Source organism: Opisthocomus hoazin, chromosome 3, assembly GCF_030867145.1.
Source record: "Opisthocomus hoazin isolate bOpiHoa1 chromosome 3, bOpiHoa1.hap1, whole genome shotgun sequence".
In the NCBI taxonomy this organism is placed as follows: Eukaryota; Metazoa; Chordata; class Aves; order Opisthocomiformes; family Opisthocomidae; genus Opisthocomus; species Opisthocomus hoazin.
This window is the reverse complement of record NC_134416.1, coordinates 26,495,255-26,505,617: the sequence shown is the minus strand read 5'-3', so window position 1 is coordinate 26,505,617 and position 10,363 is coordinate 26,495,255. Positions and strand designations below refer to the sequence as shown.

The window sequence follows — 10,363 nt, the reverse complement described above, 5'->3', positions numbered from 1 at the left end:
AGCTATTATTTACTGTAAATAAACAGTAAATAATTATAACATCCAACAACTGTCAGATTAATTTAGATCAGCAGTAGAATTTTGTCAAACATACCGTGCTTCACTAGGGAGCTTTGTTCATGAGTCCCTTTGACTAAAGTGTCTTTGTGGGCAAATTGTGAGAGCATAATTTAAAAAAAGTCAGAAAGAAATGGGCTATGGAATCAAATTTAAGCCATTAAGTGTGTTCGCTTTTCCTAGTTCAGCCTATCCATTACCTACTGTTGTACTCCTTACACTAGAAAATCAAAGGAGCACCTAAAGCTGGTAACGTCCGCAGCACCTCCACATGAAGGACATCTATGCAGACTTCCAGTGCACTGGGATGGTGCTCAGCCCTCTCAGCATGAGGCTTTTAGCAACCTTACACTGCAGAGAGAGGGACTTCCACAAAGTATTGAGGATTTCTGACCGTAAGACTGGCCTGATACTCTTCCATTGAGGTCCTCAGACTTCTAGAGCTTGCAGCAATGGTCTGAGCTGGAAAAACCCTTTCCAGAGCTGATGTGGAGAGAGGTGGTTTTCTGCACTCACAGCTGGGCTCACAGTACTACAGAAAGGAAATAAAAGCATGAGAGATGACTATGGAAATGAACATTAATGGTTACTATTAACATTATTTAGCTTCAGTTAGAATGAACAACAAGACAACAATTATACATGAAAAATTAGCTTTTATTACAAATGTTTAGTAATAAGTAATGATTGTTCAAAAATTTTTTTTTTTTTACTTACTAAACCTAAACATAGAAAATCAGAAGCAAACAAGAAATTGCTTGGTTAAAAATCTTTCTGAAGGTTAACTTGTCAGTAGTTCTATCAGATTTCCTGCAAGGCTTGCTTTTAAAATGCCTTCTTTATTGTACTGTCAGCTTTGCTTTACAGAGATGCTCATCCTCCAGTAGAGATGTGTAGTCATCAACATGCATGATTTGATTCATTTATACAAACAGAAGAAAGAAAAAAAATAAGTGGTGTCCATCTCTCAATATAAACTCTATTTCTATATGTTACGCTTGCACATAATTTAGAGCCTGATACAGCGGCTTCTGAAGCCAAAGACAGCTCTTGCACTGACTGCAGCGTGTGCCGTATCACAAGCGCGACATTATCAATTTCATAGTAATTGGCGAAAGTATTCTTTGGTCAGAATGTCCTGCATCTACCCAGTTCACAGTATCTCAGAAACTATTTTTCACCTATTTTAATAGCTTGTTTACGTTTTTATTTTATTGCATGGCTTTCAGGTTTTTCTCCTGCATGTATAATCCATACCTGCGTGCATGCACGTGCATAAAATTTACTCAAGTTGTTTCAATGCAGACAGATCAGGAGCGAAGAAAGGATGTCCTTTATCTTCTGATACCTTTCAGATGCCAGACTGCAACAGCTCTAGTCTAAAACGGCCTTTTACTGGAGTCCCTCTGGATAGGCAATTCATCTTTAGTGCACTGCATTACTACAGTTTTCAGAACACACAAAATATGAAAATTGTGATAATTTTTTTACATTGTCTGTTACACTGTAAAGCCACGTCCTTCAGAAATCACAGTCTCATTTTTGGTGGGAAAAGTTTAAGAGGTAAGGGAAAAGAAAACTGTTAATGATGCAAGCAAGAGAATCTGGACAATGACACTTTGCTTAAAAGGCACACCAAGAAAAGGCAAGCTAGGTTCCTCTCCTGATGGTTTAAATCTGGTTTATATTTTTTCTTATAAATATAGATCTGCATATATATGTGTGTATACCTACACAAATATAGGCACGCACACACACTTTTGAGATTTTGAGAACAGAAAGTTCAAGAGTTAGAAACTCATGTTCAATAAATAAGAACCATACTAATAGGGGGAGGCTGGTGCTGCTATTTTTTGCTGTGTTATGTTTATAATCTAATGACATGGTGATATGATTATACCATTTTTACTTTACATCATTTCATTGTATAAATGTGAGGCATAAGACAACAAGGTGCATTTAGCTTGCCTAAAGTAATTTTCATGGATCTTCTGTGTTCTTGCTTTTTCATTAAGGGATGGTCATTACTTTAAGAAATATGAAGAGAGTTGAGGGTAAGGATGTTCTAACAATCACAATTAAAATTTATTTGACTTTGGGGTTTACATGTTAGAACGTGGTGTGCACGCAAACACCCACACACAGATGACACAGACAACAGTGGCTGTACACAGCTCACACCCAAGCATGGTCCCAGCGTGGCTGTCATAGGCTGATCTTGTAAAAACTTTGTTTTCCTTTTGCATAAGCTTTACGATACAATGCACTGTTTCCAAAATCTGTACTGTTCCGTCCAAATGGTCCACGTATGATGATGACAAATGTTAAGAGGTATGAGATGATTACTAACTTCCAGAAAACATTTATCAGAGGATGCCCATACAGTAGTCACCATTAGAAGTTTAACAGCTGAAGTTTGAATGTGAAGATCTTTTCAGCTGTATTGTTTAAAGAAGTATGACTATCACAGTAAAGTTATTTACACAAAAGGCAACAATAGTAAAGATAACAACAGAGAACACAGTAGATTGTTCAGAAAGTGGATCACATTTTCTGCTAAGTCTGAAATATTCCTTGCAATGCTGTAAATTCTGCCTACTAGATATCCCACAATATAAACCAGACCGAAGAACTTGTAAAAAGATATTAAAAGTTTGGTCCTGCATTTCTGATTCCCAAAAAAATCTACCACAGAAGACCACAGGAATTTTGAATGTTTACCAATCGCAGGACAAAACCCTCAGAGGACTGCAAAACGTTGTGTCTTTTCAGTACTTATTATATATAAAGTACTCAAATGTTTTTCTTTGGCTTTTAAATTACTGTCCTTTCGTATCTATAATGCGAAACCAAACCAAACCCAAACCACTACTAACTCCTCTCTCCCCTCAAAACAGTGATAAAAATTAAATGAACCAAAAAACATATGTAGAAAGTGTAGCTGTTACTTCATTATAAAAGTACGGTGCAAAATAGAGGTTTATACTGGTCAGAATTGCAATAGCAATTGGAAATTTACACTGAAGGAGTGACTGCAAGTGTTGCTTCTCCTGAAGCACAGAAAAATCAAAACTAATTAGGCACTTGTTTTCTTGTTTAATGAGCGATCATTCAGTGTGCGTAAAAATGATAGAAATACTCTCTAGAAGAATGTTCTGTCGCGTAACAACTGTATTGCTCAACTACAGCCACAGTCCCTGGTTCAGGAGAGCAGAAAAACATGTGCCTATTACTTATTTTATGCTTAAATCCTACTGATACAAACGGGATGGATACATGTTCAAGTGCTGTCCTTGACTGGGATGCTCGCTGAAATTGGAGTTTTAAATTATAATATAGTGGTGAGCTGCTTTCCATTATACTACAATATGAATTTTATCTAATCTGGCTCTGCTCTCCACAATATTACCCTAGTACTTCCCAAGAAAAAAGAAAACAGGCATAAAATAAATAGGATAACCAAAGATTACATAATAAATATGTTACTAAGTGGGAGGAAAATATATTGCAACATAAGGCTCTGTAGTGTTGCACAATCAAGAAATTGTTCCAGGTGCTCCAAAATACAACTCCTAATGTACAACACCAAGTTACCACTATACACCTGAAAAAGGCTGGGTAGTAACAGATTAAACTTCTATTACGTTAAACACTTGAAAATATAAACAAGTGGCAAAGTGTTTTGCTGCCTTTGCAGAACACCATATGTATGTTCTTTCACTGCTCCAATTGTCATTGCTTGTGAAGGAAAATTCAAATGATTGGGTTTTGAAAACTCTCATAACCTAATTCCTTCAGACTTACAAAGTTACCAGTGTCCCCACTGACTCATAGTATCATCTCTGAAAGTAAAACAAACTCAGAAATTTTGTTGCCTCCGCTTCTTTGCATCCATCGCATCTAGGATAGGTTGCCTCTTTGCAGTGTACCTCTGGCGAAGCTCCTCAATTTCACGTTCCATCATAGGGTCCAAAGCCTTTAATCGCATCTGCAATTCTTCTAAACTCAGATTCTTTAACTGTAAAACAACCAATCAAACAAAAAAAACACACAAAACCAAGATTTAAAACTATTTATAACAAAAATGAAAACCACCACCTTTCATAATCCTTTAATTTACAGTTGCAGTAGTGTTGGGTTTTTTTGTTTTGGTGTTTTTTTTTTAATTATTTATTTTGCTTTGGGTTTTTTTTTTTTGTTTTTTAAACACACTTTGAGTGTATGCATACACATATATATAATTGTTTATATAACTAATAGCCTTAGTATGCTCCACAGTAAATAATTTAACAGCATATGAAAACACAAACACAAATGGTACATTTCATTAAAAAAAAATCACTTTGCAAACATTGCAAATAGATTGCAAATAAATACAGGGCTGGAGTTTAACTCATTAGGCTGAAAAAAAGCATGCCACAGTATATGCAATTATATTAATGTACATAAACTATATTGCTTAATCAAATACTTCTCACTGAACTTCAGTCTCTTCTAGAAGCCTGAAAAACAGGCAGCTGCTGTAAGCAACAGTCTGATGGATATTCAGAGGTACTTTCTGATAAGAATGACAAAGCACTTGTCTTCCTCAACAGACTGCTGCCAGAACTAGTCAAAGCAAATTGCCAACAGAGTGTGTAAATAATACATCAAATAATTTCCTGAATTCACAGGAGGGCGTTACCTTTGACCATGCTCTTTTTCTAAAACTATTTTCTCACACATGTTAAACAGTTCATTACATTGCATTCATTAAGAGCGGTGGGTCATCTAACAGGTAAATCGCTTCCCTGGCTTGCTGGCTGCAGCAGAGAAGGGTTGGGGTCTCATCAGGTCCTGGGGCGCGCCGGGCACGCCTGCCCCACCTGCTCTTGCAGGGAGGGACCTGCATTTGAAATAGGTTCCTTTGGTTGGCTCATGTATTTTTTTCCTGATGGTGCCTTTCTGCATTTCTCTCGTCAGAATTGCCTATGTGCCAATTTTTTTTCACACTCAGTGAAGAGTATCAACAAATTTCAAATATCACAAATAATTTCATCCTAGGAAAGAGATAATCTATATTTTGTTTGCAAATATTCTGACATTGCAAACAAGCACACCACCTAACTCGAGGGGAGAAAACATTTTCTGAATCAACCTACTAATGAGTCAATACTTTGTTCATGAATCTAGGGCAGTCTTCCATCAACGCTGTCTGATCTATTTTCCCCTGAGGAATGAAATACTACTTTTGATCTTCATTTTTATCCGCATTGGAGGCATACAAATTAGCAACACATACTGCTACATGCAGTCCAAGCCCAGCGTTACGACTTCTACTAATAGACTACATTGTACAGAGTAAAGAAATAACTTAAAACTCGTAATAAAGAGGAAGCGCAGATCAGAAATTCATAGAAGAGCATATGGAAAAAGATGCACGTTTTCATGCAAGGTAATTTTAACACTAAGATTCCTAATGAAGATGAGAATTAAAGCCCAGATGTCAAAGTATCTTCCAGGACCAAAGATCCTTAGACCTCTACGAGCTTCAGAGACCTCAGATGTAGCTAATCAGTAACATCTGTCTCTCCCAAGGACAAATGACACCTTTCATTTCTTGGGAGGGAAAGAGTTGCCTCCCGAGAAATTCAGTATCATCTAGTTTACTGTACTTCTCCCATTTGATATATGCAAGGAAGGACGCGGGAATCGTAATTCCTCAGTCACCAAGTCTTTTGCAGAAAAACACACTTCCATTTTCAGAAAAGGAAAAGTTTTTAAAAAAAAAACATTCTCTTTCATTTTTAGCCCATTGGTAAATGCAGCTGACACATTACAGACACTTCTCAGTGAAGATATTCTTTCTGGCAGAGATATTTGCAGTGTAATGCGAAGAGGCGACAGTGCTGATTCCCCTGTTTAACTGATCCCAATGCAGCATAGATGAGAGGAGCAATAAAACCATGTTTTTTAGCACGTGTAAGAGGAGAAACTATTTGGGGCTCCACAGACCAGCAAACGGACTAAGGAAGGCACCGTGAATAATCTCGTGTGTGAGCGTTTGGTGAGAACCATCACTGATGAAGTCCCCTACCAGCCTGCGCAGCCATTTATTCCCTCTCAGTCACCACTGTAGGCATCAGGCTTACAATGCACGGAATGCATGGAATAGACTCCAACTCATGCAACCACATAATTATTTTGCACTGAAAACCATTTTTTTATAAATTGTCAGAAAAGAATGTGACGAGTGAGTTTTTATTTAAATCTCTATCAAGAAACAGAGCCAGCAAACAGAATTAAATATTCTTTAAAGATCACAGACAGCTGGGCTGGAAATTAAAATATAAAGAGAATGAATTTTTAAATCCAGAGAATAGGAATCATTCAGAATGATCTCAGGCACACCACCCAGGGATCCAAGGAGCCTCAGTACTCATCTGTATGAATGGCTGATGCTCGGGACATTCAAAGGAAGTAGATGACAAAGCCCAGGGACACTAAGCAACTGAAAAAGAGTTATGAAGGTCTCATCTACCTGACATCAGATGCCGGACTAGGCAGGAATGGTCAGAGAGCTCTACGTACTACAGAAAACCACTTCAGCACGTCTAAAAGCCACAGTTGAGTCTAGGATGAGTATGTGCATCCTGCTGGACATACATGTCTCCTTGATAAACTTCAGAATACTTTTTCTAGACTTCTGTCTGTGCTACAGGTATCACCTACTGAAGCCCGAAGCCCGCAAAAGCCTAAATGCTGAATGCAACAGCAAATGTATCAAATGAGATGCACAGAAATAACTCGAACAAGGTATTTAATCATTCCCATCTAATTTATTCCCCTGCATAATACACATCTTGATTCAAATTCTTAAAGCAATAAAGTTCAGCACTCTCACTTGCAAACAGTTTGCAGTTCAAACAGATAATTTCCCATGTAGTTTGTTGTTGGAATTACTAGGGTTATCAGCGTTAATGGGAAAAGAGAGGAGAGCATTCAGCTGTGCAAGCTACGGGAATTCAAAAAGGTTTTAAGTTATATTTTGATAGGTTTTTAAAAGCTGTAAAACGTAGCAGTTTGGTAATCAGAATAGTATTTTTCTGACAATGACAGATAGTTCCATTTCTGCCACTCCAAACAACAGAATTAATCACGTCACTTCGGAGATCAGACACCCACAATCACACAACAGACAGCAACTAGTGTCAAGATGGGCCACCTCCAAGACAGAGGTCTTCAGCGAATGGAAGTTCTGGTAAAAGCATTTGCCTTCACTGGGACCCTTCATACCATCAGGTAATCACATAGGTTTGGGAAAGCAACACTCCAAATTCCAATCTACAATGCCACGAATCTATCAATTACATACAACAACATATAACACTCAGAAAGTGTGTGCATCTGTTTTACACACACATATAGTCTTTTGGAGCGGGTATGCATACTCAGTTTTCCAGTAGAAAAATTAGGTGTTTACAGAAAAAAAAACCTTTCCTCCTGAAAGGTGTATTTGTTAACCTAGTAACTAAAGAGAGTTACAATGTGTAAGGGAAGCAAGGAAAAAAACACCACCACCAAAACAAAACCATCTCCAGAGCCAGATAATATTGAATAATTGTATTTACAAGCTGACAGATTCTCCAGACACAGCTGCACCCAAAGAAACCCCGCTGAAATTTCCTACTCTGCTTTGCTGGAGCCAAGGAAATCAACTTTGCCTCTGAGGAGACCAGCTAGCATTCTCCCTGCGGGGCGAGCGCCCAGTGCTGCAAGCTGAGCTCTTGCCTCTGCCTTCTCCTCCCTGACACTGGGGGAAATCCCGGGGGAAGAAAGGCACTTGTGCACAAAGCAGCTCCATCAAGCCAAGCTGCCAGGGGCAGAAGATCCTTTCAGCAGCACCAGCTTGAGCTAGGACCGCCAGCACAGAATCAAGGCATAATTAACCTTTTAATTGAACTATAATTTTCAGTTATAATCTTCGGAAAAGGCAACCCCACCACACACTTAAGAGATCGGTAGTCTGGAAACCTACTGTACCTTATCTCAGACTTTTAGCAAATGGGACACCAATCGTTTACCTCCTCCTGGCTCATTTTTCAACTTCTTCGCAGTAGGGTTAGAGACCTTTCCAAGAAAGCCTCCAAGTAGAAATTAATAAGCGGCAGAACAGATTCAGAAGCTTTTCTTAAAGTGACCATCCATGCTAAGCTGGGATACAGCAAAAATCCAAGAGCTGGGGCAGCTCCAGACGTGAAGTGATCCAGTTGCGATCAGAGCACAGGTCAGAGCTACAAGCGCTCCGGAGACAGGAGCACTCCCCTTGTGCGAAGGTAGCGGGAACCATTGCTAATTAATCTGGGGTTTTAAGAAGCACTAATTAAGTTTTGGAGGTGAAGAAAAAATAAACCAGTGTTATCATGCAAGGTTGGTCAAATACAGCGCAGTTCAGCATTTCAAAAGAATATTTCCTATGCAGAAAACCTTCTTACTCTGGTCAATACCGGTTTCAGGTCAATGGCTTTTTTCACACGTCCTTGAGTAGTGACACACAAAGAACTCTTTCCTCACATACTGACGCAGCCATCTCCCAGAACCAAACTTCAGCAAGCGAAGTGCAACAGTTTTTAGTTTTTTGGTCTTTCAGTCTAACTTCTTGCATCCAGATGGACCAGCTTCACTTGGATCAGTTTTTTCAGCCAACCGAAGAATAATTACTTGCTGTTAATATTCCTGCCTGCAGGAGGACCCACACTGTACCTTCCATATTTTGTTCGCAACCCTGGTCAAATCATACTGATGAAAATTCAGACCAAAACTGGCACTTGGAAAATAAATATGCGTTCCTGCCTACAGACCCGAGTTCTAAAGCAATAAGCCGAGAAGGAGGGAGATAAAGTACAACCAAAAACGGACTCTCAGAAGTCATGAAGTCAAAGGGTGCAATGCAGATCACGACTACCGGCTTCCACCTGTGTCCGGCGCAGGAGTCAGGAGGAAGGACATCTTTCTGAGATGCTTGGTGGTGCTTGCAGTCCATGGATGTAGGTGAAGGGGTCTGGAAAAGAGTCTGGAACTCATTAGCCGCACTTGGCCAGCACACACCCACAGCCATCCAAACTTTTCAGGGGGTGAAAGCCAAAGTTTTGGTGGATGTAGCACACTATAATCTTAATCCACCCTTGACAGCTAACAGAGGTAAATAAAAGCTCTAGGCCTGTGATGTTTTCAATATGATAAAATTAGATTTCATTAGTAATTCCATAATGCATGAGTTACCATTGCAAATCTCCAGTCTATCAAACTAAATTATGGAATACTGCCATTAAGCTGGTGCAACGAAAACAAGCAAATGTATTTTCAGGGTTTAAATTGTTAAGAAAATAGATATTCAATCAAAAAATAATCTGTATCAAGTTTGTTGTGTTTACTTGAAAAAACAAACTCTTCCTAGCAACTGCTTAAATGGATCTTACAGATGCAACATACCTTATTAGAGGCCTTTGATTAAAAAAATATGGATTGTTAATACTGTATTCTGAGTCATCTATTTTCCCATCTGCTAGTAATTCCTACAACATGAACTATCAACGGAATGGCTAACAACAATAATTTTCTATGGCAATTGCAAAAGTGGGTTGCCTATAGCACTTTCCAAGATTTAACCACTGCATGCCTTGGATTGTTTTGTGTGGTTAGTGGCCTCAGGTAAGAGAAACTCTTTCTCTCCAGCTGTTCCCTTCCCTCTGCTGGGCAAAGGTTTCTTTTTTCTTATGGAATGAGCTCCACTGATGATTTAGAACTCCTTTTTACTTTTTGTTTGACTTGAGTCAAGATACAAAAGGTACAAGGTGGGCCTTTCTGACAGATTTTTCCAGTCCATGAATTCACACCCAAAATCTGTGAATTTCTCTTACGTAATAGTCGCACAGCGGGGCAGAACAGCAGTATGTCCCGTGCTGATGCAGCAAATCCCACTGAGCTCGTACAAGCAGTGTCAGGCGACGAGCTGTCGCAGACACCCACTGGCCACACGTCAGAGCTCCGGCTTGCTGCCATCCCCACCCTGGCTGTCACTCCAGCGGGCAAATCAGTCACAAAAAAACAAACTTGGACAGGGGATGAAGCGAGAGCATTTATTTCAGGATGTCTGAAGGGCAAGTCTCCTTGTTGGAAATACAGAACGTGGAGTAACACAAATATAAAAAGGATGTCATTTACCACCATTATTTTTGACAATTTTTGAGAGAGAAAGACCAACAATCTGACTTTCAAAAGACAAAGTTCATTCCACAGGACTGCAGTTATCTCAGACATTCTGGGG

At 39.1% G+C, this 10,363-nt stretch overlaps 1 protein-coding gene across 1 annotated transcript in view; it reads right to left on the bottom strand.

Moving 5' to 3' along the window:
• Positions 1-3,603: 3,603 nt before the first annotated feature.
• STK3 (serine/threonine kinase 3) overlaps positions 3,604-10,363 on the bottom strand; it is a 140,283-nt gene continuing 133,523 nt past the window's right edge. Inside the window, exon 11 of the mRNA XM_075415805.1 lies at positions 3,604-4,075. Within this exon, the coding sequence (XP_075271920.1) occupies positions 3,917-4,075 (159 nt within the window). The 3' untranslated portion in view covers positions 3,604-3,916. The remainder of the gene's footprint in view (positions 4,076-10,363) is intronic.